This window comes from Gossypium hirsutum, chromosome D01 (assembly GCF_007990345.1).
Source record: "Gossypium hirsutum isolate 1008001.06 chromosome D01, Gossypium_hirsutum_v2.1, whole genome shotgun sequence".
Classification (NCBI taxonomy): Eukaryota; Viridiplantae; Streptophyta; class Magnoliopsida; order Malvales; family Malvaceae; genus Gossypium; species Gossypium hirsutum.
In genome coordinates, this window is record NC_053437.1 from 60,142 (window position 1) to 87,427 (window position 27,286).

At 36.0% G+C, this 27,286-nt stretch overlaps 3 protein-coding genes across 5 annotated transcripts; 1 reads left to right on the top strand and 2 right to left on the bottom strand.

Moving 5' to 3' along the window:
• Positions 1-950: 950 nt before the first annotated feature.
• On the bottom strand, positions 951-2,684 carry LOC107928828 (cytokinin riboside 5'-monophosphate phosphoribohydrolase LOG5). Its single transcript, XM_016860106.2, has 7 exons — positions 2,444-2,684; positions 2,233-2,330; positions 2,096-2,126; positions 1,885-1,984; positions 1,721-1,791; positions 1,481-1,624; positions 951-1,350 (listed from the first exon to the last, which is right to left on the bottom strand). The coding sequence occupies exons 1-7, from the start codon at positions 2,561-2,563 to the stop codon at positions 1,246-1,248; spliced, it is 669 nt and encodes a 222-aa protein (XP_016715595.1). The 5' UTR covers positions 2,564-2,684; the 3' UTR covers positions 951-1,245.
• Positions 2,685-10,616: 7,932 nt separating this feature from the next.
• LOC107928793 (serine/threonine-protein kinase STY46) lies at positions 10,617-16,620 on the top strand. 3 transcript variants are annotated; one of them, XM_016860061.2, is made up of 16 exons: positions 10,617-11,031; positions 11,493-11,607; positions 11,761-11,837; positions 12,045-12,143; positions 12,530-12,584; positions 12,941-13,051; positions 13,404-13,454; positions 14,020-14,192; positions 14,275-14,382; positions 14,625-14,698; positions 14,811-14,986; positions 15,075-15,170; positions 15,477-15,557; positions 15,688-15,741; positions 16,117-16,248; positions 16,339-16,620. In XM_016860061.2, the coding sequence occupies exons 1-16, from the start codon at positions 10,838-10,840 to the stop codon at positions 16,399-16,401; spliced, it is 1,659 nt and encodes a 552-aa protein (XP_016715550.1). In that variant the 5' UTR covers positions 10,617-10,837; the 3' UTR covers positions 16,402-16,620. The 3 variants fall into 3 exon arrangements, with proteins under 3 accessions (XP_016715550.1, XP_040942524.1, XP_040942523.1); XM_041086590.1 differs by lacking the exon at positions 16,339-16,620 and having other exon boundaries at positions 10,670-11,031; positions 15,477-15,601; XM_041086589.1 differs by lacking the exon at positions 15,477-15,557 and having other exon boundaries at positions 10,672-11,031.
• A 317-nt stretch (positions 16,621-16,937) lies between these two features.
• On the bottom strand, positions 16,938-26,910 carry LOC107928955 (transportin-1). The gene is made up of 29 exons (XM_016860271.2): positions 26,494-26,910; positions 26,025-26,312; positions 25,384-25,473; positions 25,214-25,291; positions 25,054-25,134; positions 24,630-24,680; positions 24,453-24,538; positions 23,979-24,045; positions 23,819-23,875; positions 23,702-23,731; positions 23,531-23,590; positions 23,307-23,420; positions 22,305-22,418; positions 22,040-22,138; positions 21,815-21,940; positions 21,578-21,652; positions 21,337-21,408; positions 21,055-21,165; positions 20,610-20,693; positions 19,515-19,622; positions 19,294-19,395; positions 19,131-19,193; positions 18,982-19,056; positions 18,803-18,874; positions 18,168-18,295; positions 18,011-18,062; positions 17,864-17,932; positions 17,719-17,778; positions 16,938-17,434 (listed from the first exon to the last, which is right to left on the bottom strand). Exons 1-29 carry the CDS (start codon positions 26,680-26,682, stop codon positions 17,351-17,353), a joined length of 2,685 nt encoding a protein of 894 aa, XP_016715760.1. The 5' UTR covers positions 26,683-26,910; the 3' UTR covers positions 16,938-17,350.
• Between the last annotated feature and the right edge of the window lie 376 nt (positions 26,911-27,286).

Sequence of the window (27,286 nt, forward strand, 5' to 3'; positions counted from 1 at the left end):
ATTATGATTAGACTTTTAAGGACTAAATTCTTGGAATAAACACTAATGTTAAAACTTAATAAAAACTATTAAAAATGCATAATAATACACTTAATAAATATAAAAATATAAACATGAGACACATGACAATAAATATCTCAAACTTGAGAGAAATTAAATATTCTGGGTTGTGTTTCACTAGTAATACAAAATCAAAGAGGTGGTTCATGTTGATGAGCAGCAGCTGGCGGCCACCACACCACCGTTATGCCTTTGCGTAGGGAAGGACCGGAGCAGCACAAAAGCAGACAGAAACTGAGAACAAAAAAACAAAACTAAAAGCCGGTCGGCAACAGTTGTCAGATTCTCCGGCCCCATGACCTGAACCTGATGATAACATGCTTCTTCTAGGCAACCAATGGCCGTATACCTTTGTACTATATTGTTCCTTGCTATAGGAGTAGGACCAGGCAGCCATGAAATGATGTTATTATACTTGGTTAAATTTACAACTAATTCTCATTTTTAAGTTACAATTTTTTTAACCATTTATTCAGAACTCAAAAATCATCAAATAAATGAGTTCCAAGGGATGAATGACTGATTTCTTGAAGCTGTTCATTGAAATGCATGTACATGGTAGAAACTATCACATCATAAGATAATATATGAAGCTTTCCATTTATGTTCAAGCAAAAGTCCCCCCAATCCCCAAAGGCTAACAAAACTCTTATTAATATCATATAATGCAAATAACACATCAATATCAGGGCAAAATGGCTAGTGATTTCACCTTACCACTTGAACTAGTCAAAGTCTAGTTTAGCAATTACATCATAATCAGCGGCTATAGTTCAAAAATACCACTGTCCCTGCAAATGAGCTGGAGAATGTAGCAATGGTAGTATTGTAGTCTGAAATTCAGATCCCAACCGAACTAAGAACAAAATATGTAAAACTTTCATCAAAAGTAATGCAAGCATACCTATTCTTTCTATATATATGATATTTTACATCACCATAGATAACCAAAATACAACTTAAATGCCCAAGAAAATGAGTTACCTCTTTTAATACCAAAACAAGACCACTTCTGTCAACTTTCTTTATCTCTTGTCATTAATCAAACCTTACCATATTGTTAATGGCATGGTTGGTATATATATATAATGACCCAAAAATCAAAGTAAAAAGCTAAGACTAAGAGCCTAAAACACCCTTTTTTTTTGCTTCTTTTCCATGTTATTCCATTTTCATGTCTCTCCTTTATAGAGTGATCTCAGTCTGTAAAGTAGTAGTAGTAGCAGTGAAAGCCAGCTGTTCAGCTTCCCAACTTGCTTTAGCAATGACTCCATGGACAGGCACATACTCCTAATCAAAAACAAAAAACACTGTCATCTTTTTACAAACAAAACAAGACACAATAAAACATGTCACCAATGTAGTAAAGATTGCTTTTTTAAACCTCCATATTGTCTATTTCTATATATGAATAACTCACCTCAAGCTTTTGAACCAGTTCTTTAGAATTTGGTGCAGAGACAAAGATATGGCGTTGGGAAGGTTTGATAAAGCCATCATCCACGGCTTTGTCGATGAAAGTAAGTAAGTAGTTATAATAGCCATCAACATTAAGCAAACCTACCTGTTGGATACCCAAAAAAGGTTTCAACTTTTTAAAGACATAACCTTGAAAAGTATGTTCCTTTTTAAAAAAATAAAAAAGCAAAGTTTTTCTTACAGGTTTGTCATGGATTCCCAACTGAGCCCAAGTTATGACTTCTAATAACTCCTCTAAAGTTCCATAGCCACCTGAAATGAAACAAGAAAGCAAAACTAGCACTATGTGGGCATGTTTTGGGACAGAATTTGCTTTTAATAATATTTAAGAGTGAAATGGGGGACCTGGTAGGGCAATGAAACAATCAGAGTGATTGGCCATTTCTGCCTTTCTTTGGTGCATGTCAGCTACTGCCCTTACTTCCCCAATAGTTTCACCACTTATCTACGGCTCCACAACCCAATGAGACATTCTCAAAACATCATTGGAAAGCTAAAGATTAAATATTTAAAAAGAATGGTTAAAAAAATGAAAACAAAAGTATCTGATTTGCACCTCTTTACTCATTAGAGTTCTAGGAATGATCCTGTTAACAACAAACATAAAAAAAATTTGACGGTCCATGCATTGAAATCACATAATACCCAGAAAAAGAAAAAAACATTAAATGAGCACTAGAGTGGTGAGTGTACCCAAGAACATTGCCTCCACCATGGTGAACAGCTTGTGAAACCAAACCCATTAACCCAGTACTCCCTCCTCCATAAACAAGGTCCAATTTTCTTGCCACCTTTCAAAAACAACCCAAAACCCCATTAAACTAACATTAACAAAACAAGTAAAGAACAACAACAAAGTGATCAAAAGAGAAAAGGGCTATGCTTTAATGTTTTAAGTGTATACCAATTCTTGGGCTAATTCAACAGCAGCATCTCTGTAACATTTCCTCTTGCCAGTACTGCTCCCACAAAACACACATACCCTCTTGAATCTTGATTTCAAAACTTCCCCTTTCATGTCCATATCTCCACAGATGTTTCCCCTGTTTGCTTACTCTTATACCAAAAGTGGGCTCTAGAGAGAGGATAAAAGGGACAAGCAAGCTCCTTTACTTCACTTTGGACTAAGTAATTAAGAATGAAACAGGCTACGGGCCCCTATTTTATAAGCAAAGAAAATTCACTCTTCTTCTCAAAAATCATATTTTAAAAAAAATAAAAATATTAATTTAACGTACCATATTTTACAATTTATTCCCATGCAAAAAAAATGAAAAAGAAAACCCATATTAATAAACTAAAAATAATGGACTAATAGATATCATACAAGAAACATGAAGATTTGGAACAATATGTATCATCATTAATATCATACATTTTAACTCAGAAGATTCATTTTCCATTTTCAATCATAAAATTCAAGAACCAATGTTTAGGGAATAGGCATGAGGTTATAACCTATTTGATGATTGGTTTTCTGATGATTCTGATAAGTTCATCATAAAGCATTCGCCAGAGAAGAGGTGCTAGCTATATTTGCTGTGCTTTTGCAGCTATGGGTTCCTTTTGTTTTCATTACAAAAGAGCCAAAAAGCCGATCTTGCTGCTAAAACAGCATTTATTTGTTTGTTTTCCACTGACTAAAGCAAAATGCATATTGCTGTTTCAGGTTAAAAGTTTGAGAGCTTCAGGTATTCCCTTCAAAGCTGTATTATCAAAAGCAGCTTCCATTACCCAAATAATGCAAATGGCAGCTTGCAATATGAAAAATCCTTCTTTTCACAGAAATGAAACCCCAAAGCAAAAAAGAAAAAAAGAAAGAAGCATAAATTATGTGCATTTGTGCATTAAATAGGGTGGTAAGGGTTACATCATATCCTTAATCATCATAATGATTTACTACACAACTTTTTAGATTGCATAAACTGTAAGGGAAGGTCTCTTTTCTCACTTAACAATTGTTGGGTTTTTACAGGCGGTTAATAAAGTTCACTTCTACCTTGTGTTTTAATGGCCATTAAAGTAATGGCAAATCAAAGATCCATTCCATTATGTTCATTTGTCAGCTGAAGGTAGAAAATTGCAGCAAGGCCATTGCTGTTGTTGAACCTTCCATTGCATTAGCCAGTAGCTCTTTAGCCCTGTTTCCTTTCTCTTCTCATCTACTACTTACTATTTGATGCTCTTCACATTTTCCTGCAACCTTAATGACATTATATTGAATGTAATTTTCTTTTTCCCTCTTCGTCCTGTTAGTTCAAGAAATTTTTTAATTGTTAATGTCAGAGGAAGGTTTTTTCTATGTCTCAAGGACTTGCTTACAATATTATTCATGTCATATTTCGATATCCTTATGAAATGAGCAAAGCCTTAATTAGTAATTATAGTGTTGTAGTAGGTTCTTTAATGCAATAAAATTTCAGTTTACCGGTAGGTAGTTGTTTACTAATTAGTCTTCTAAAACCTTCATTATTACACTTTCAAGCTGTTGAAGTCAGCTCCCATGCAGCAGCAAAGGTGACCATGCAGGGAACGTGCTTCAACAGCAAATTGGTGCAGCAAGCTGAAGCTATTCATTTAGTTTCTTTAAATGAATGTTTTGTATTTAGTTAGGATCAAACTTAGTTGGTAGCTGCATTTTGATGTAACTAAGTGATGAATGACAAGTTTAGGTAGCTGTTTATGTATTTAAACAAGTTTACCAAGTTACTAGGCAAATTAGTGGTGTTAGGTAAGTTATTAGGTGGTAACTTGTTTGTTTTGCTCTTGTAATCCCTTATATGTATTGGCATCATGTCTTCTTAAAATGTTAATGAAAATTCAGCTCATTTTCATTCAAATCTCTCTCTTTCTTTTCTGTTTTCCATTGTAAGTTTTTTTTCTTCCTTGATTGTTTCTGCTGCAAGCCTCGAGACTTGTTGTTTAAGCAAAGTTGAAATCAGCTTGCTGCTGCCTCTTGCACCAACAATTGGTATCTAGAGCCCTTGTCTTAGTGGACCTGTTGCTTCAAACCAAGGAACCTGATGGCTTCTTCAGGATTTTCACCAGCAGCCCCACCAGTCTTCAATGGAGAAGGCTTTCACATATGGCTGGTCAAGATGAAGACTTACCTACAGGCTTTCGATCTGTGGGAAGTTGTCAACACAGATGCTGAGCCAGCACCACTGAGGGCTAATCCCACAGTAGCTCAGATCAGGCAACATGCTGATGAGAGGACCAAAAGGCACAAAGCCATGTCCTGCATCCAGAACTGTGTGTCAGATGTCATCTTCACCAGAATCATGGCCTGTGAGACTCCAAAACAGGCCTGGGATAAGCTTAAGGAGGAGTTTCAAGGCACTGAAAGAACAAGGCAACAGCAGCTGTTGAATTTGAGAAGGGATTTCGAGAACCTGAAGATGAAGGAAGAAGAAACAGTGAAGCAGTATGCAAACAGAATCATGGCGGTGGTTAACAGTATAAGGCTCCTTGGTGAGCACTTTGATGAGGCAAGGATAGTGGAGAAAGTCCTCTCCACTTTGCCTGAGAGATATGAGGCCAAGATATCCTCTCTAGAGGACTCAAGAGACCTTGCTACCATCTCTTTGACTGAGCTAATCAACACCTTCTATGCTCAGAAACAAAGGAGAGCTAGCAGAACTGAAGACAACCAGGAAGGTGCATTCAATGCCAAGGCCAGAGAAGCCTCGAGCATCAATGCTCCAAAAGAAAAAAAGCCTTGGAAAAGCAGACCTAAGCCTGATGCTGCAAGGAGCAATGACCAGCCCTGCAGACATTGCAAAAGGCCAGGTCATCCAGAAGGCAGATGCTGGTTCAGGCCAGATGCAGTATGCCAATACTGCAAGAAGAAAGGCCATGTTGAAAGGGTTTGCAAAAATAGAACCAAGCCAAGGCAGAGCCAATTTCAACAACCAAAGGTTGAAGCTCGAGTACTTGAGGACAGTAATGACCAAGAAGAGCAGGTCTTTGCTGTGTCTTGCTTAGCTGCTGAGAAGAAATGCTCAAAAGGTTGGTTATTGGACAGTGGTTGCACTAACCACATGTCACCAGATGCCTCCTTGTTTAAAACCTTGGATAGAAGTTACAAAACCAAGGTCAAGGTTGGAAATGGTCAGTTCATAAGGGCTGAAGGAAGAGGAGAGGTGCTGATAAGTACTCCTACAGGCAACAAGATTATTCCAAATGTGCTTTTGGTGCCTGAGATTGACAGAAACCTTCTCAGCATAGCTCAATTGCTCGAGAAAGGCTATTCTGTTGTGTTCAAGGACAAACAGTGCCAGATTGCTGATCCAAGTGGATCAAGCCTTATGAAAGTCACAATGACTGACAAATGCTTTGAGGTGCACTGGCCAAATGACTCAAAGTCAGCATACACAACTTCTGTTGATGATTCCAAGCTTTGGCATCAAAGGCTCGGACATGCCAACTTCAGATCACTGGCTCGAATGGCCAAAGAGGGCTTGGCAGAAAACTTTACCAGCTCAGTAAAGCATGATGATGTGTGTGAAGTTTGCCAAATGGGGAAACAGGCAAGACTGCCATTTCCTAAAAATTCAGCTTGGAGAGCTTTTGAAAGACTGCAGCTGGTGCACTCTGATGTATGTGGCCCGATGAGGACTGAATCACTCAGCAAAAATAGGTATTTCATCCTCTTCATTGATGATTTTACAAGGTTTTGCTGGATTTTCTTCTTAAAACACAAGTCTGAGGTAGCTCAAGTGTTTGTGAAGTTTAAAACTGTAGTAGAGACAGAAACAGGTTGCAAGCTGAAATCGATAAGGTCAGACAATGGCACTGAGTACACTTCAGCTCAGTTTCAAGCCATTTGCAATGATGCTGGTATCAATCACCAGCTTTCAAATGTCTACACACCTCAGCAGAATGGGGTATCAGAAAGAAAGAACAGAAGCTTGATGGATATGGCCAGGTGCCTGCTGTTTGAGAAGAAACTACCCAAGACCATGTGAGCTGAGGCAGTAAACACTGCTGTCTACCTTCAAAATAGGCTTCCTACCAAAGCTCTTGCATCCAAGACACCTTTTGAGGCTTGGTTCGGTTTCAAGCCTTCATTGGCACATCTGAAAGTGTTTGGTTGCCTGTGTTATGCACAAATACCAACAGCAAACAGAGACAAGCTCTCTGAAAGAGCTCAACCAGGTGTTCTTATAGGCTATAGCTCAGTCAAGAAGGGCTACAGGGTGCTGGATCCTTTGACAAACAAAGTCCAAGTGAGCAGAGATGTCATCTTCGATGAGAAGGCTTGCTGGAATTGGGAAAAGAGTAAACCAGAAGCTGCTTCAGAAGACCTGGTGCCTAATCAAGCTGAACTCGAGCACCTTGGTCCTGAAATGGATGTTGATGATGCGCCAGTGAGAGGCACAAGACCCCTAGATGAGATTTATGAAAGAGCACAAGCTGCTATAGCAGAACCTAGTAGTTTTGAAGAAGCTGAAGCAGATGAAGGTTGGAAACAGGCTATGGTTGATGAAATCAACATGATTGTGAAGAACCAGACATGGGAGTTGGTTAAAAAGCCTGCCAACAGAAAGACCATTGGTGTAAAATGGGTCTATCGAGTGAAGCACAATGCAGATGGAAGTTTAAACAAGCTAAAGGCCAGGCTAGTTGTGAAGGGCTTCAGTCAAAGGTATGGTCTGGACTACTTGGAAACATTTGTTCCAGTAGCCAGACTCGATACAATCAGATTGCTGATTGCAGTTGCTGCTCAGAACCAGTGGACAATCCACCAAATGGATGTCAAGTCTGCATTCCTCAATGGATTCTTAGAAGAGGAGATATACATCGAGCAACCCCCAGGTTTTATAGTGCCTGGTAAGGAACATTTGGTGTATAGGCTAAGAAAGGCCTTGTATGGCCTAAAACAGGCCCCTCGAGCCTGGTATGCTCGAATTGACTCATACCTGGTCAGTTTGGGATTTGAAAGGAGCGCTAGTGAGCCAACACTCTATGTTAAGAGGAATGGAGCTGAAACACAGCTTATTGTGTCACTGTATGTTGATGATCTTCTAGTGACTAGAGGAGACAAGTTCATGTTGGCTGACTTCAAAACAAAAATGAAGGAAATGTTTGAGATGTCAGACCTGGGATTGATGACATATTTCCTAGGAATGGAAGTCAATCAAGTAGAAGGAGGAATCCTCTTGAAACAAAAGACATTTGCCTTGAAAGTGCTGGCTAAATTCTCAATGGAGAATTGTAAACCAATGAGCACACCAATGGCTATTGGCATGAAGCTATCGAGCCAAGAGGAACATGAATCTGTCTGTGAAACAGATTATAGAAGCCTTATTGGCTGTTTGTTGTATTTGACAGCAACAAGACCTGATATTCTATTTGCTGTGAGCATGCTGTCACGATTCATGCATTGCTGTAATCTGCAGCATTACAAAGCAGGAAAAAGGGTTCTGAGGTATATCAAAGGTACCTTGAACCATGGTATATGTTTCAAAAGGGTCAAGGAGTTGAAATTGATTGGCTATACAAACAGCGATTGGGCTGGTTCAAAAGATGACATGAAGAGCACCTCTGGCTATGCTTTTACACTTGGCTCTGCAATGATTTGTTGGAGCTCAAGAAAACAAACAATGGTGGCTCAGTCAACAGCTGAAGCTGAGTATGTAGCAGCTGCTAATGCTGTTAATCAAGCTGTGTGGCTGAGAAAAATTTTGAGTGATTTAAACCTACAGCAGAATGAAGCAACTGTGATACATTGTGACAACAAGTCAGCAGTTGCTATTGCCAAAAATCCTGTCTTCCATGGTAGGACAAAACACTTCGATATTAAACTGCATGTGATAAGGGAGATGGAACAAGCTCGAGAAATTGAGCTGATTCATTGCAGCTCTGAAAATCAGATTGCTGATATCTTCACAAAGTCTCTTGGTGTATCAAGATTTCTAAGCCTAAAGAGGGAACTAGGAGTCTGCTGCATAGAAGCTGAGGAGGAGTGTTGAAGTCAGCTCCCATGCAGCAGCAAAGGTGACCATGCAGGGAACGTGCTTCAACAGCAAATTGGTGCAGCAAGCTGAAGCTACTCATTTAGTTTCTTTAAATGAATGTTTTGTATTTAGTTAGGATCAAACTTAGTTGGTAGCTGCATTTTGATGTAACTAAGTGATGAATGACAAGTTTAGGTAGCTGTTTATGTATTTAAACAAGTTTACCAAGTTACTAGGCAAATTAGTGGTGTTAGGTAAGTTATTAGGTGGTAACTTGTTTGTTTTGCTATTGTAATCCCTTATATGTATTGGCATCATGTCTTCTTAAAATGTTAATGAAAATTCAGCTCATTTTCATTCAAATCTCTCTCTTTCTTTTCTGTTTTCCATTGTAAGTTTTTTTTCTTCCTTGATTGTTTCTGCTGCAAGCCTCGAGACTTGCTGTTTAAGCAAAGTTGAAATCAGCTTGCTGCTGCCTCTTGCACCAACACAAGCCCCTTTAAAATCTGTTTAGCTAAAGCTAATGAATGTAATGGTGTGACTCAAACCCCTGTCATCTTCCACATTAGGATCTAACAAAAGCTTGGCTTTACATACCCTGCCGCCAAAGAAAGCCTTGCGCTCAGCCGCTGTCCTCCATGGGTCTCTTGGCTGACTATAAAATCCATGAAGAGGCCGAATCATCGTCTTTCCATTCTATCAAATATTCCATGCCTTCCCTGCCCGGTAGAGCTCTACTGCCGATGCTTTTGCTGACTTCATTGCTAATGCTTGCTTCAACTGTGTTCCCTGCTTCTTGGGTTCCAAGTGATCGTGGTTGTGGTAAGAAGATTGGAGACGAGTTGCTTTCATTAATTGACACTGGCTGGCTCCATGTTGTCCCCGAAATTTATTAGGGTCAATTACACTTAAGGTCGCCAAACTCTTACTGAGTTTACATTTTGGTTACGAAATTTATTAAAGCTCCGTAACCAAACATTTTATAAAAAAAGAACTTAAAATCTGAATGATTTAAATGAAAAACTTATGAATACTTTATGACTTTTAAATAATTTAATGACTATTTTATAACTTTTTAAAATAAATAACCAAAATATAAATATACTAAAAATTTAATCACTTTAGTATAATTTATTCAATTGATTGTTACCGCCATTTTCCGAACATTGTTCACCCATGAGTTGCCCAAATGCTGCAAATTGGGCTAAACTATAGTGTCGCTGGCCTGCTCGGATTTTCCTATGGTCTTCACTCTTTTTGAATATTTATTTTTAAGTACATTTATTAATTTTTATACTTAAAATTACTTTTGCTCAATAGTTAAATTTAGAATTAATAATATATATTAAATATAATAATATAATTTAATAATAAAAATATCAAAAATAAAAAAATTCAATAAAATTTATAGATAGTTCAAATCAATTATTACCTAATTCATTCAAATCAATTATTACCAAATTTGAATTTGGATCAAATAATTATCAAATCAAAACGAATATTTATGAAGTTTTAAAAGGAGGAGAATATATATTGATTCCTTATAAAACCTTGATCCAATTAATTAGCATGTTTTACGTTTTCCAAATTGTGATCATAAAAATTTATAAAGAGGGTGGGTGAGGTCTAAATGCCAAATTGCCACGTCAAGTAATTCATCAGACTGGAATAATCCTTTATCAAAATGCGTCCTTGAGAGTCTAACTCCCCTCTCCTCCAACCACGTGTCCTTGCATAATTTAATATTTTAAACAGTCAGCTATCCAAAATAACAAGTGATTAATTAGTGTCTTTATTGATTAAGAATGTAGTTGGCACACAAAAATATGTGGATTATTGCATTAAACTTTATTATATTAAGTATTTAAATTAATTAATAAAATTATAAAATGAAAATACAAATCCATTATATTTCACACGGAATGGGGGATGGATTTGAGTATAAGATAGTAATTAAAAAGATATTGATAATCTTATATTAATTACTGATTACTCTAAAACACAATGTTAATCCTCCAGAAATGAGATACGTGGGCGTTACCGACAGTACTCTCAAATCTTATCCATTAAATATCCCCAAGCAAATATAAAATAGAATATCTAAAAAAGGATCAGGTTATGGTATTGTATTGTCCCACCTCAGCTTGTTTTGTTAATACAGTTTACCCGCGGAACTAAAATAAAACAATTAGGAAATAAAACCAAAAAAGTAAAATCTCTCCTTTTCTTCTTTTTCTTTAAATATGCGTCTCCATGTATGATATAAACTGAACGTAAATCGCAATCACAATCACATTCACGCTTTTCTTTATTGCTTTCGCTTTTTTTTTCTCAAACCAATGGTGATGGAGGATACCGAGAGTTGCGGGAGCAAAGCTAACGATACGCCGCCGTTGCAAAGCCAGAAACAGCGGCTAAAGTTTGACGTCTACAATGACGTGCTCCGACGGCTTCGACGATCCGATAAAGAAGAGGCTGATCGGCCCGGCTTTGACCACCAACTCTGGACTCACTTCGATCGCCTTCCTACTCGGTATAATAGTATATATGTTTTTTTCTTCATAATTTACTACATGCATAAAATACGACCTGAAATAAGGCAACGTATTCAGTCTTTTTTATTTTTATATAATTTTTTTGTAATTATGATTTTTTTAATCGAGATACTGAATCTCAGATGCGTTCTTTTTTTCCTGTTTGCCTTTCGTGCTTAGAATTATAGATAGCGTTGGAGTTAAGGAACTGTTTGGATTAAAATTATGGTTAAAATTCTCTAGCGGTTAATAAGAAAATTTATATGTTACGGTTTTGTTGTTAGTTTCGATCAGTGGATTAATATCGTATTTTTTTCTTTTGCTGTTGATGATATCAGAATCAAGTAATAACTGAAGCAGATTTGATAGTTTGCTTTTCTTTTCATTGATCAGAAAATCCATTTTTTGAACAAATTATAAATAGCTGTTTGAACTAAGCTGAGCTGATTATATATTGCAGCTATGCTTTGGATGTGAATGTGGAAAGAGCAGAAGATGTTCTTATGCACCAAAGATTACTGCATTTGGCTCATGATCATGCCACTAGACTAGCAATGGAAGTTCGTCTCGTGCAGGTGACTTGTTTTTCCTCTTTCTTTTTTTTTCTTTAGTTACATTTCATAACTAAGAACTAAGATTTTCTCTACGTTCTTAGTATAGGTGAAAAAATTTGTATTCCTAGACATTAGCATAATCAAATGTACCATGATGATTACCTGCTTGTGTAGGTGCAATCTACCTCTGATGGGAACTCTCCAAGTGAGGAATCTGCTCAAAGTTCTAGGAAATCGTCTAACAGACAAAGGTATGCTTTAGAAAAGCTTTTACGATACATACCATAATTTACATGTATTACTTTCTTAGAAACAGCTCTCATATGTCTACTTGTTTTTAAGGCTTGTATAATCTATTTGCCTCTTGATATTTTTCTTTCAATATTTTGCTTGTTCATTTTATACATTGGCTGGTGTTAATGATGATAACAACTCTTGACTGGCTTTTCAATTGTCAGCATACATCCGCCACCTGCCTTTGGCTCCTCCCCTAATCTCGGATCCCTTGCTGATCAAGATGGAGATAATTCTGAACATGGCAATTCACATTTTTCCAGGTATTTATTTATGTCTTAAAATGTCCTTATGCAAGCGATGATTGGTTAAGTTAGTGTCTTAGTGGTAGCTTTGTTTTTGTACTTGATAAACTTACCATTTTTGAATATCATGTATTGGTTCTTTTAAATATTCAGGAGCACATTAATGGACAAACTCTTGTATAGGACCAAGTTTTCTTACCTCAGAGCTGTGCTTCACACGTGCTATCTTTTATTGACTTAAGTTTGAGTTGTTTATGCACATTTGTGATTGACATGTTCAGCTTCTGTCCCTCTGGCTTATTTTTCTACTGATATTTGGATAATTTTTTGGTGAATCTTTGTAAATACTTTCTATCATTTTGGATGGTCAAAATTGCATTCTTTTCCAATTGTTGCTGATGCAGGCCCATGCATGAAATTACATTTTCAACAGAAGACAAACCAAAACTTCTCAGTCAGGTAAAGTATATGTTTATTCGTGGAATTACAAGAATATACTTGTTATTTTGAATTTGATGCTTCATGAAATCGAGATGGTTAGACTTTTATATTATTTAGGAATGAAGTTGTTGATAAAAAAGTAAGCCTTAGGGTCTGTCTGGGTCCTTGGTACAAGTAACTGGAAGCTTATTGTTCTCTGGCTACTGGTTAGTCTTTTTTCATGTCAAAACTACAATCATTATATTGTTACCCATGCTTGAATTACTCCTCTAGAGAGTCTATGAGCTTACATGTGAAGTGCACATAGTTTTAGATTTTTGACTATGTAATATTACTTCTAATTCCATTGGGCCATAACCATGCAATATTTGCAGTTGACAGCATTGCTTGCTGAGATTGGGCTGAACATCCAGGAAGCACATGCATTTTCTACAGTTGATGGTTATTCCTTAGATGTTTTTGTTGTTGATGGTTGGCCATATGAGGTACTTTTCATTTTAATATCTTACTTCAGTAGCCAAGGACATAATTATTTTTTACAATGACCCTTTAACTAAAAAAGAAAGAATAACAGCTCTGGAGATCGGTTTTTGTATATTTTATTTTAGCTGTCTACAAAGTATCCTTATTATAGCTCAAAATTCCCAATTTATGAATTCTGTCATTTGTTAGTTTAGATGGTAATTGTTTTTGTTTTCTTGGGAGTCATTGAAACTCCGTTGGGGAACTATATGATTCATGATTGCTGCACAATTAGAAGGATTAAGCTTAAACATTGACCTATCAGAATATTATAATTTTTTTAGACTTGCTTGACTTATGATATGAAATTGTCAGGAAACGGAGCAGCTTAAAGATGCTTTGGAAAAGGATCTCTTAAAAATTGAGGTAATTCATTACGGCAGTTTTAAAGTGTGTTATATTACGTGTGAGACTTTTGAGTGAAAGATCTCTCCTTTTGCTAAGGTGTTTCTTCCCACAATTAAAGTGATTATGGAATGTCATGGTGTTAGTTCTATCTGCAAAGCTTACAGTTCACTTGCATTGAATGTACTCATCATTTTGTCGTGCCCTATTATGCTAAAGTACTGGTTACTAGGACTAATTTCATGAAACTTTTTTGTTCCTGGCCTTTGTTCGTCTTGTCTATCTTTTCAAGTAAGCACTGGATGATGATGCTTATAAAATTGATCAGCTGTAAACGGCCCCCTCTGCATGATAATTCTTTCTAATTTGTGAATCCAATGCTAAACAAAGGTTTAACTAATTTTATGATTGGCAGGCTTGGTGACAAAATAATTCTTACTACAATCCTAACAGTATGCTTAAATGCAAAATGTTTATAAAGAAATGGAAATGTTGATGTGAGAGTCAGAATTTATTAACTGAAAGTTTGGGCTTTATATTATGAGCAACTCTAATCAGACTTTACTTTCAACTGGTTTTTATGCAGAAGCAATCTTGGCTGAAACAACTTCCCACTTCTCCTACAAAGGGCCAGGAGACTAGGACCAAAGGTGATCAGAATTATGTTGCAATTCCTAATGATGGGAGTGATGTTTGGGAAATTGATCCTAGACACTTAAAGTTTGAGAACAAAGTTGCATCTGGGTCATATGGGGATCTGTAAGTGAATTAATTACTTTCTATTTGATCCTTTTTCTCCCTTTTGAGCATTAATAACATTGTCCTTGTTATCCTGTTTCAGGTATAAAGGTACTTACTGTAGTCAGGATGTGGCTATTAAGGTCCTCAAGCCAGAGCGTGTAGATACTGATATACAGAAAGACTTTGCCCAGGAAGTCTTTATTATGAGGTTTGTATTGGCTGAAATGACAGGCTTCTCTAATTGCTGTTCTTTATGTTTATAGATGCATACCAGTGTCCATTTAGGAAGCAGTTACTTGCCTGACATCCTTGATCAGTTTTCAAATATTTTACCTTTCTTTCATCATGAACTCCACTGCTTTTTAATACTTGATCAAAATAGAATCCTTCTTTTGGATGACTGCATTATTAATTTGCTCCTTTAATAAAAAATTCCTTCAAAATTTTCAGGAAAGTTCGGCATAAAAATGTAGTACAATTTATTGGTGCATGTACCAAGCCTCCAACCTTGTGTATTGTAACAGGTATTCTGATGATTCTTTATTGACTAGATGAAAGTGAATTTTAAGACTATTGTTCTTTCATCCTTGGATATACTCTTTTCTAAATGTTCTTTCATTTTCTTTCTCTCTGCAGAATTTATGTGTGGTGGAAGTGTGTATGACTATCTTCATAAACAGAAGGGTGTTTTCAAGCTTCCATCATTGCTTAAAGTTGCAATAGATGTTTCCAAAGGAATGAACTACTTGCACCAAAATGATATAATCCACAGGGATTTGAAGGCTGCAAATCTTCTGATGGATGAAAATGAAGTCAGTCCCTAGAATTTACTTAAGTTTATCCTCAGCTTTTTCCAAGTTCCTCTCATTGTGATTCTACGGCATGCTTTTCATATTACAGGTGGTTAAGGTTGCTGATTTTGGGGTTGCTAGAGTGAAAGTTCAATCTGGAGTTATGACAGCTGAAACTGGAACATATAGATGGATGGCTCCAGAGGTGTGCTCTTAACCCTACTTTTTGTTCTTCGAGATAAAAATGATTATAAAAATGTTATTTATATTTGTTCATTTATCTTGATAAACAAACAGAAATTTGGATTATTTATCAAACGCCGTGTTCATTTACAACCCTACACTAAACATACATTAGGGAACCGGTTTACTTGCCTCTTGGATATCTCTTTATTCATTGTTGCTTTTATTTTCATCTTTAGATAATTAATTGGTAGTAGCTAGTAGCGATCATTTGAATTGAGATTGCTGTCATCTTGGATATCCTACAACACTTTGTTTTGCATTGAAGGTCATTGAACATAAGCCATATGATCACAAGGCCGATGTTTTCAGTTTCGGAATCATGTTATGGGAGTTGTTAACTGGAAAGGTATTGCTGGATCAATTATCTTTTCTTTTGATTATATGTTTAAGGTATGCATGCATTAAGATATGTGTTTTTGTTTGTTTTGGGTTGTTGAATCCCATGGTTACCTTGCTGCTTTTGTTTCCATTGTCAGCTTCCATATGAATACTTAACCCCATTACAAGCAGCTGTAGGAGTGGTTCAAAAGGTTCGTCAACTTTTTTCTCAATGCAATGTTGATAATGATTTTTCATAGCATAGGTTGAGAACAAAATTATTATCACGTAAAAGTGGTAAAAGTATTATGGACTATAGAGGACTTGTATTAGAAGTTAAATTGTATTTTATTCTCTTTACTAAAAAAAATAACAAATTAGTCCTTATATGTTAGATAAAAGAGTGGGCCAATTTTTAACAATAAAAATTGATGAAATTTTTAACAAAATGATCAATTTGCTCTTTAATCTAATGTATAAGAACTGATTTACTTATTTCTTAAGTAAATGGGACAAAATGCAATGCAAAGATGAGCATGATACTTTTACCTATAAATGTAATGATTTGTCATTGACATTGATTCCAGGGATTACGTCCCACAGTCCCAAAGAACACTAACCCGAAGCTCACTCAACTGCTAGAGAGATGCTGGCAACAAGATCCAACACTAAGACCTGATTTTTCTGAAATCATAGGCATTTTACAGCAAATTTCCGAGGTCTGTTTTCATTCTGTGCACATGTTATAGTTTATATACTTGCAATAACTCGAACGAAATGAACATTGATATCGAATTTTATAAAAACAGGTAGGAGATGAAGGGAAATCTTCTGGAGGATTTTTCTCAGCTCTTAGAAAGGCAGCAAAGTAGATAAAGTTATAGAAACATAGGCTTTTCAACTATGTTGGCGATTCCCTCCCAGCATTTTCATCACTTCTGTACAGCATTATTGTCCATTATTTAACCCATTTTTTGCTGGTATAAAATGAGCTTTTGTGACATGATTATTTCTACAGTTAGTATTTTTCTTTCTTTTTCTGAACCAATTTTGTTTTCTTTATTTCGAATAACAATGGGTCATGTTTTTGATGAATTTGTCCACATCTACTGATAAAGTATTGGATCTGCTTTAACCCAATAAATTGCTATTTTTGCTGTGAGAGTTTTTATTTATTTATTAACTTAGCATGTGTCTACCATCCTACTTATTAACACATTATTTAATATTTTGTAATATTTAACACATATATTTTAAAATAGTTAGACATAAAATAAAAAATAATTAATACAAATTTAAACATATAATTAGAAAAATAGAGTACCTAAGAAAATAAGGCTTTTTTCAAAACACCTAATATTTATTTATTAAGTATTTATTTATTTATTAAGTATGCAAAAAAGAAAAAGACCCCAGAACTTCTAATAATATCAACATTCAAAGCCCATGTACAAAAAAAGCCTGTAAGAATTCACAGATCAAAACCCTATCTAACTAAACACCAACATTTCATCAATCGAAAACAATGATGCAATGCTTGAATATGATGCTTTTAAAAAAAAAATCAATCCTTCAATTACAAAAAAAAAAATACCAAACAAATGAAGCTTTGGGGGCTGCCTGCCTGCCTACCTCAAATGCTGAAACCAAGCTCCACGTGTAAATTTTCTTAATGAGTTTGCTTCAATGAATTAATGCGAAGAGCAGTGATGTTTTTTGCCTTGGAAAAAACATCTCTTTTGCCAGTACCACCGTGTGAAGGCATGAAATATACCAACAGAGACCGTACAACACTGACAAGTATGGATGATAATCGAGATCTTATACTTGATACTTTGATAGTTTGTCTTTCTCAGGTGGCTCCAATGCAGACATACATTGGTCCCATGCCCCATTCCTTAGCATCTGCAACAATTCAGTGAATGAACTTAGTCTAATGCATAATATAATTTGTTTCTATAAATACACCAAAATATAGATCATCCTCGAATGAATATTAATTCACTGCAATTAAGATATCCTATCAAATTATAGAAAAAGACAACTTTTGCTAAATAGGTGTGTGTTTGCATTTACCCCAAATGAAGTAATACATGCAGTCAGAAATATTTAAAGGATTTTTAGCATTTTAACATATACATATATATATAAAGACAAAAATATTCAGGAAATAACAAAGAACCCCCCACCTGTTTATAACCGTGCAAGACCTGGCAAACTTCATTATGTAGTTCTCCATTCCTTATTTCCTACAGGCATACAACAATGTCAAAAAGCTCCAACTTCAGTTTAACATATACAACCCTCTAAAACATTTATTAACAGCATCCTTACATCCCAACTTGCAATAGCTTTGCACATCAAAACAAGTGAACTCAGAGCAGCTGATGGGTTCGCTCGGACCTGAAAACGTTGGGTGTCATCCAGGTAAAATTAGATTATTTTGAGTTAATGATGATGATTAGAACAAGAGATGCATACCACTGCACATAGACCTCGGAAGGCATCTTCTTTCTCGATATCATCACGTATCCTGCCACAAATTGTTTGATATAAAGACAATGCTAAACCGCACCACGAGAGTAGCTTAACAGTACATCAAGAAAAGAAATCATAAGGGAAATGAATCGATACTTACATAGACAAAGAAATACACCATGGTTGCATGAAATGCTCCATGTGTGGTGATACAAGGTCTGGACACACCCATGCAAGTCTCCCTAGAGTAATTGCAGTATTTTCAACAACTGACTTGTTTACCCCTTGCTGATCATACACACATGAGATAATGGTATCAACATGATCGTCAAGGCACTAATGCACAAACACGTAATTATGTGGTAAAAGTACCATGGAGACCCTATCCTAGGTGTCAGGTTAGATTTTGCCTCCTCTACTTAAATAATGAGAAAATTAGCCCTATGCATTAGATCAAAGGGCAAATTGATCCTTTTTGTTAAAAAATTCATCTATTTCTACTGTTAAAAATTGGCATGGATGACAAAATAACCAAACAATGACATATGGTATGCCACATGTATCTCATGCTGACGACAGAGAGCAGTTTTTAGAAGTAGAAATGGATGAAATTTTTACAGAATGACCAATTTACTCTATGATCTATTGTACAGGGACTTATTAGCCCATTTTTTGAGTAGATAGGTAAAATTCAATCCTGCTCCTAGTACAAGAGCCTCCATGATACTTTTACCATAGTTATGTTTATATGGGCATGCAAGCCAACAAATTTCACCAACAAAAAGGGAAGATTACCTCTGCATGCTGAAGGATAGGAACCAAACATGAGATCACTGTCATGACAACCGGAGAAATTTCTTGACGAACCTGAAATTAAAGTCGAATAGTCAGTGACGATAAATGAGGGAAAACAAGACATCAAAGAAACCAAAGGGGGGTGTAAACTCAAGAAGGTGAATGAAGAGCACACATACCTTAATTGCTAGCTCTCCAATGGCCCAACATGCATTGTTTGCCACTGCAATGGTTTCATTTAACTTGGGAGTGGTCTGCATGGGGGATATACTATGTAACACTATAATGATGGTAAACTGAGATATGGAATTCCAAAATGAAACTTTACCAATTGGTTAGTTGCAACATCAAGAAATTCAGACAAACGAGGACGCAAATGAACAGGGCAAACCTAATCAAATTCAACATATGAATAAAGTGGATCAGCTTGGACCACGCCAAAAGGGGGGAGGGGGGATTATGAAAAAAGGGTGGTTTCGATTTGAACTTACTTTTGCAAGGTCCCCAACAAGTGCAAAGGCACTTTGTCGCACATCGGAATCATCATCCATACAACATTGCAAAAGCAGGTCCCTCAAATTGCTCTGTGCAACCTGCATATAAGGTCTACGTGAACAGCACAAAACATACCAGTTCACATTGTAATATAACATATTTACCAATATCTAGACCACATGTTTTTTTCATCAAGAGCAAAGGAGAAAGCAAGTACCAGACTCTCTATTCCACCTTGAAGGCCCTCTGTAAGTCCAGAGAGCAAATCAAGTGAGCACACAATGAACTCCTTATCATACTGAACTCCAGCTGAAATAGGATCAACCTGCAATAGAAATTTCTATCAATGTCTTCAAAAAACTATGTCGGAGAAACAACGGTAGTTGTAGTAACATTATTATGCAAATAGAATAGTATGTTGCATGGCAGATCATGTAGTTGTTCTGAGGTAAGATTCCAAAGATAGAGATTGTAGTAACTTTCTAGCTGATTCATCAGAACTAGTGATTTTAACAACAGCATTATGCAAAAAGAATTTCAGCTGTTGGACATGTTTGAAATTACGGATAGATGCTCTTAATTTCTCTCAATATCTACAGTATCTTTACTGTTAATGCTAATTAGATGGAAGTAGCACAAGTTGAAAGAAAGGTTCTGTACTTAGGTAAAAGTACCATGGAGGCCCATATACTAAGAGCCAGGTTGCATTTTGCCCATTTACTCAAAAAATGGGCAAATTAGCCCCCGTATGTTAGATTAAAGAGTAAATTGGTCCTTTTTGTAAAAAATTTCATCCAATTCTACTGTTAAAAACTGATGTGGTTGACGAAATAACCAAACAGTTACACATGGCATGCCACGTGCACCTCATACTGACGTACATAGACCAGTTTTTTAACAGTAAAAATGGAAAGAATTTTTAACAGAATGTCCAGTTTGCTTTTTGATCTAACATACAAGGACTAATTTGCCCATTTTTTTCATAGAGGGGACCTCCATGGTACTTTTACCACTGTACTTAATATATATACTACAAAATGTAATTTCACATGCATTGTCTAAACATCTATACATCAAAAGCAAACACATGCTACCGTTATATCATCAATAAAATTAACCAGGTAACGGAACAGAAAACAAGCCACTCCGCAAGGCACTAGTCAATATACTGCTTAATGGAAGAGATCAATCACATTTGAGTAAAAAATATATAGGAAATCATTGGCCAACCATGAAGGGCAGAGAACACAAATGAAAAACTAATTCAACATGATTGTCGATTAGTAGAAATTAACAGTCGATTTATAAAAACCTTGGCCAGTTGTTGAGTCTGGATGATATTTATGCACCTCTGGAATACAGGCTGATCAAATTGAGAGAATCCAGTACCCAATGCCTGAAAAAGTAAAATACATTAATCCTAATGGTAACTCTACTAAAAATTTGTACAGACATCATATTGTTGAAAAATATAGCAAATTTCTTAAACAAGGGATTAGATTACAAGAACAAGGAGGACAAAATATATCTGCTAATATCAGTATATCGATGAATAAAGCTTAGAAATGCATAAAACCGGAGTGATATATCCTAATAATAAATTGTTCTGAAAAGTTATGGTGATTAGCTGATTGCAGATTAAAAGAATTACGTACACTGATTGTTTGTACTCACTTCTATGTTTAGTTGCCCATCTAGGCAATAACTACTTATAAAAGAAATAAATAAATGAAAAGGTGAAAGAACAGTTAACCGACCTGTGCTATGGACGTGAAGCACTCCAGCAGTCGAAGGAGATCTTTGTCAGAATTTGAAACCTGCTGCCACTTCGCAATGAGTGGTGGCATCAGAATTTCAAGATAAACTGGCTGCAAATGATAAAGCCAGTCAATGGGAGAGAATCATCTTACCACAAACAAATAAAACCCACCAAAAAGTGAAATAACTTTTGAGCATAACAAGGCTAATATAGATTAGAAGGAAGAGACAAAAGTTTGAGGAACATGGTTATCATCTTTAGCAGTAGCATACTGAAATACCTGATTCAATTTCTCTCCAACAGCATCTGCTAGAGTTCCAATAGCATCATAAACAATTCTAAGATTCCGTCTCTGTAAATGTTTATACACACATAAGTAAGCAAGAAGTTTTATCCGATGGTGATGATAAAGCAGCATATGGTATTAAAGGAAGGCAACAACTGACAGTACCAGGTCTCATATAAGTCATAATTGCAACACTAAAAACAGCTTATTATAATGTAGTGGCCATCAAACAAACCTGATACTTGCCAAAAGCGCACATAAGATGCTGTAAAATTACTTCCAATCTCGGTGCCAACTCTTCAGCAGCCTCCTGAAAATAAATAAAACAATTTTTATATTATTGAAGTAATGGGAGGATTATGAAATGACTCCACTTGATTTATTGATATAAACCTCTATAAACTACGCTATTAGATATCGATAAGAATTTAAATCCTAAAACCAACAATTCATGCAGCAGATTCATAACAACCTCTTCAAGTGTTGCAAAAGCTGAACAAGCAGCCTCTTGCACCCGCTTGTTAATATCCAATATTCTTCGCAGGAGACCCGTAAGAACTGAGTCGAATTGCTCATACCCTTTTTTATTACCACTATCCTGAGATAAATGAAACATTAGTCACAACCACAGAATTCTGTGAAGTGATATGCACCAAGAACAATAGCTGAATAATAGCCAAAAAGATTTCATCTGTACCTGAACAATGTATTTGCTGAATCGAGAAAGTGTCCAACAAGAAATACTCCTTATGAGTGCAAACTTATCATCTAAAAGGGGAATTAGAAATGCTACAATCTGCACATATAAATATGTTTTTCTATCAATGCAAGTATGCAACAAGCAGCATGACAAATAGGAGTAAAATAAAACCATTGCTAAAAGCGGTGATTATAAATTTAAGAGCACAATTTTATTTAATGAAAACAGATGAATCAAAAACGTAGACAAAAACAATAATTACCTCAGACAAATGAGGATAAAGACCATTAATGCAACCTTCAGCAATTGCACCAAGAGTCAACACGGCAGCTTCCCTATCTTTCCAAGCTTCGTCACCACTAGCAGATAACTTGGCCTGCAGATTCAACAGTTAAGACCATGTAACTAAATAGCTCAACACCAAAAGAATAGATTTTAATGCAAACTCCTATTAAAAGTTGTTGAGGGGGTTGGCTCTCTTTCAGAAGAAGTCTTTGAAATGTTGTCCGTCGAGCAACCGATCGAACCCTCAAACAATGGAGGTATTGTGCCCGAGGTGTCTATGCTCGGTTTTATCCCCGAGTTTTTTCTCCCGATTCCAACGAGAGCCCAACAGGTTAACGGAGTTTGGGGAGCACCTCGCCACCATCTAACCAAGTGGTAGTGTTCTTACCCACCAATGCCATATAAGGGAATGGGTTTGAACCCCACCAGGCCAAACACTAAACATTTCCTTGGTGGACCAGGCGCTCCCACTAAACTCTGTGAACCCATCGAGGGCTCTCCGCAAAGTCAGGAGACAAACACTCAGGGATAAAACCGAGTAAAGATATCCTAGGCACAATACTTCCACTATTTGAAGGTCCGGTCGATTGTTCAATGGACGACACTTCAAAGACTTCTCACAAAAAGAGAGCCGACCCCCTCAACAAAAGTCAACTGACTTTCAAATATCACTATTTTCCATAACTAATTTCCATGCACACATACAAGAAAAGTTTGTTGTTAACAGCAATAACATTGTGATTCAAGCTAGCATATCCATATCATAGCAAATTACTCAAGTTTGTAGATTCTTCTGAAAGAAACAAGCTGATCTTCTGAAATGTTCATGCAACAAACTGAGCTAAAATCTTTTGGCCAAGATGAACACATAATGCAACATGCCAATTGGTGATGATGGATGGCCAATAACATAAATGGAAACGTTAAAACAGTTACAATTTTCATGATCATACTTTGACATCCCCAATAGGTAAGTTACCTCAATAATAGGCATCAAAGCAGGAAGAATTTCATCTCCAAACACATTTGACAGAACATCAAGAGCCGCTGCACTGCATTTCCGTAAGTTCCATATGCCATAGGAGTCATCATCCTGTACCGAATTATCCAGGAAACAGTTTCATTAAGGAACCGATTTTTCTAAAACTAACAGACATATAGAACTTAGCTATGTTAGTTGCTGAAAGGAAAAAAAATGCTTACATCATCTTCTGCATCATCAGAACCATGAAATCGCGGTGTATGAAATTGAGGTTTTAGATCCTGAAGAGGAAATGCCATGAGAGGATATATTAGGAAGCAATTTCAGCAAGACAGAATGCAGATATGTGACAAATTCTAGAAAACTAAGAGCTGAAAATAAATTATATTAACCTGATCTCTGTCTGGAAGAGACTCATCTTCCTACAACAATGAACGGTTCCCAAGTAAGTTATCAAATTATAATTGCCAAGTCAAATAATCTGAAAGCCGAAGCTAACAAGACATAACCTCAGCATCAACAAGTGACTCATCATCATCGGCATAAACCATGTTTGACAATAAAATCTACAAAAAAAACAGATACATGAAAACCAATCATAAGGACATTGTATGGTTATGCAAAGAGAAAAAGAATCAAAATATGAAAGACAGCAAAGTATTAGCATACCGGAATTAGACGTGGCAAATATTCTCTCAAACTCTCATATGGTAACTGTGCATCACAATATGCAGACCTGCCAATCACGATCAATGTTGAATCATAAACACTTGGCAGGGAAGGGGGGCTTAAAGCTAGTAAAATTAAATCCAATTAAATCCATGGCCTTCGTTCCTGTCCCTGTGCAGATTCAAGAAAATGAATCTACATTTCTAACAGAAAGGATTAAGAATATGATGGATAATGGCTATGATATTCAAAATCTTGGAAACTACAGTTCAATTTACAACATAAATGGCACATAGAGGCAGACATGCAGGAGTAAGCACACCTCCAAGATCTCTGACATATTTAACTCACATTATGGCACTATTAAGTAGAAGTTGTCAATATGCCAAAGCAATCAAAATTATATGGTTTTACAATACCTCCTAGTCTACATATCAGAGATTTGCACATGGAATGCATAAAGTAGAAATTTACCAAAATTCACATGCTTCTAGTGCTACTTCATCATCAGTGTCCTTACTGACTTGCAGCATATATTCAATTACGTTCTTCAAATGTGGCTGAGAAATAGTGAAAATCACATCAGTGAATTGGCAAAAGAAGACAAGACAATTGCATATAGACTAAAATATAACAACAAAATATACCGACCTCCAGAAAGGATGGATGGATTTCAATTAGCTGGACAAATGCTGCACAAACCTGACCATTTGGCAAAAAAAACATTGATCTAAATATGCTTAATCTTAGAAAAACAATATTGCATTTTGTAGTCATCACTGACTCAAAATACTAAAAATAGCCAATTTTATACAGAAGAAAATTTAGTAGGAGACAAACAGTTCTTGGTGTAGTATCCCATTTAATACATGTATTAGCAGAGTCCAGCAAGATTATAGTCTCATGGCAGGAAAAAGAAATAGCACCATTAACATCAAAGACTAGTTTTAAAACATGTCTAACTCTAATACTGCATTCTATATATCAATGCTAACAACAGATTTAAGAGTTCCATGCAAAAGACTTAATTATAACTATAAAAAAGAATACAAGAGGAGAAAGAAAAACAATTCACCAATTTCCGCACTTCTGCAGCAGGGTCATTAGCAAGGACAAATAAACCCTGAAGGAATTTATCCATGGATGTATATAAAGCCTGCAAGATATTAATGTATAGTATCAAGTACTGCCCCAAAAGTATCAGTAAGAATACAAAATTTCAAGTTAAAACTTACGGAAGGCATCAACATAATGTATTGGTTTACAGAATCCAATGAAAGCTTTCTCAGAGAAGTATGTGGAGATTGAAAAAACTGCTCATAGAAAATAATAATAATAATTAGCAACAAAAATAGAGTATTTATAAATGCATGATGGAATTTTAATACAAGGAACTACATTTAACCTGAAATAAACGAGGAAGGAATATTTTGATAGGCCTTTCAGCTAACCCAGGCACATCTGAATCTAGCACTTGTGGTATATCCTCACAAATCTGTCTTACAAAACAATGGTTGATGAATTAAGTGTAAGTAGTATGGTACATACTTAGTATTGAAACATGTCTTTGCTGTAGGAGCTTTTCTCAGCTAGATTAAAAGTTTGATCATAGGAAAGCAGTATCCAGGGTTCGTAGCTTCTTGTATTTGAGTGACAAAAGAACCTTAGTACTTGAAACAGGTTTCCAATATTTAGAATATCATGGATTTTCATAAGGAAACTTTGTGCATAAGCTATAAGCATCTTAAGAAGAGAAGACCGGAACTAGGAAAATAAATAAGTAGAACTTGTAGGCACCAACTCTGGTGCAATGTAAGATCAAGAATCTTGTTCCACTGACAATACATGTTTATATGTAAGTGAATCTAGTTCTAAAAGGTCAAAGCATCATCTGCTACATTGCTAGATGCTGAATATTTTCAAATAGCTTATAGACTAAATTACAGTGACATGTTTTCATTGATTTAACTTAAGGTTCTCAATAATTACCAATATGACGACTTCCATTCAATGATGATAGAAATTAGAAGATTACGCATTGCATACCTTTGACAATGCATCCATGGCACCTTCCATGTGATTTAAGTCACTGCTATCCAAGCAATTGACAAGAGCTTGCAACAGCTCAGGCCACCCAAGAATTCCCCCTTGTTGAACAACCACGGTTACAATAGTCCCAACTGTGGACCTAATATGTTTATCAGCTGCTCCTAAACAAGGTAACAATTCAGACTTTATATATTGCTGGTGTGCAGGCGACATTAACTTGTATGCTGTCCTGAGATTATTTTTCAACAACAAACCAGCTGCTTGTCGAATCTCTCCTGATTTTCCCTGCATATAGAAAGTAGACAAGTGTTGGTAATATGCTAGTGCATTAAACACCTAATATATGAGCAAAACTACATCATAGTAGACATGTTTGATCAAAGTACATAGAAATCCAGTTCCTCAAGAAACACGTAAATTCAAATAGAAATAAGAGAAAATTTCTACTAAACTAGCTGAAACAAACCTCAGCTCGAGCAAGAATAAAAACGAGATAGTTGTTAAAATCAGGGAACTGAGAGTAGTGCTGAAGCTGTTGCCAAATCTGAGACTTATCAGCTGAAGAATATGGCGAAATCTGCTGTTCTAGTAATCCACAGATCTCCTTTAACCCCTCTTCTTGTGGCTGCCACGAAGCACTCCCAGCCGCCGCCATTCTATTAACCAGAATATAATTCTACTAGAATCCAACTTCTTTGATCTCAGTTCCAATGGATTAATTTGCAAAGATAACAGAGTTTATGGTCTTTTGCTGTTTTTTTTTTTCTAATTTCAGTTAAGGCAGCACTACTTCAAGGAAATTCCCAAGTATTTTGGACAAGAGGACAAAAAGAGAAGAAAAGAGACTGAAGACGGGAATTTGCTTCGAAGTGTAAGCAAAACAATAAATAAAGTAGTAGTAATATTATATAAAGGTAAAAAGCAATATTCGAAAGCCATTATACTTTTGCAAAATAACACAGATTTTGGGTTTCTTCGAGTTTCCCTTTTCAGCCATTTTAGTTTCTCCATTAAAGTTGGGTCTAAAATATAATAGAAAACCCAAAGCAAGCATTATTATTAGCATTCAAAGCTAAGGCAGAATTGGGCTAAAACATAAAAAACCCAAACTATGTATAAAGTAGATGAGATCAGTGGATTGTTTAAAGGGAATCCATTTGCACCACAAATTCTTAAGGAAACTTGGTTTTTTGCTGTCCTCCATTGCAAAATTTTTCATCTTTTATTAAAATATTTGTCTTTGAATGAAGCCTGCATGG

What these genes read in the sequence shown, in the direction of transcription:
- LOC107928955 (XM_016860271.2), bottom strand. Translation starts at nt 26,682, where the DNA reads ATGGCGGCGGCTGGGAGTGCTTCGTGGCAGCCACAAGAAGAGGGGTTA. An exon ending in CTAGAAGCATGTGAATTTTG is followed by an intron (nt 24,046 to 24,452) that starts GTAAATTTCTAC and finishes CGTGATTGGCAG; the next exon opens with GTCTGCATATTGTGATGCAC. An exon ending in GCGCTTTTGGCAAGTATCAG is followed by an intron (nt 21,409 to 21,577) that starts GTTTGTTTGATG and finishes AAACATTTACAG; the next exon opens with AGACGGAATCTTAGAATTGT.
- LOC107928793 (XM_016860061.2), top strand. Translation starts at nt 10,838, where the DNA reads ATGGTGATGGAGGATACCGAGAGTTGCGGGAGCAAAGCTAACGATACG. An exon ending in TTCGATCGCCTTCCTACTCG is followed by an intron (nt 11,032 to 11,492) that starts GTATAATAGTAT and finishes TATATATTGCAG; the next exon opens with CTATGCTTTGGATGTGAATG. An exon ending in TCTGGGTCATATGGGGATCT is followed by an intron (nt 14,193 to 14,274) that starts GTAAGTGAATTA and finishes ATCCTGTTTCAG; the next exon opens with GTATAAAGGTACTTACTGTA.
- LOC107928828 (XM_016860106.2), bottom strand. Translation starts at nt 2,563, where the DNA reads ATGGACATGAAAGGGGAAGTTTTGAAATCAAGATTCAAGAGGGTATGT. An exon ending in TTGAATTAGCCCAAGAATTG is followed by an intron (nt 2,331 to 2,443) that starts GTATACACTTAA and finishes TGTTTTTGAAAG; the next exon opens with GTGGCAAGAAAATTGGACCT. An exon ending in TGGGAATCCATGACAAACCT is followed by an intron (nt 1,625 to 1,720) that starts GTAAGAAAAACT and finishes GGTATCCAACAG; the next exon opens with GTAGGTTTGCTTAATGTTGA.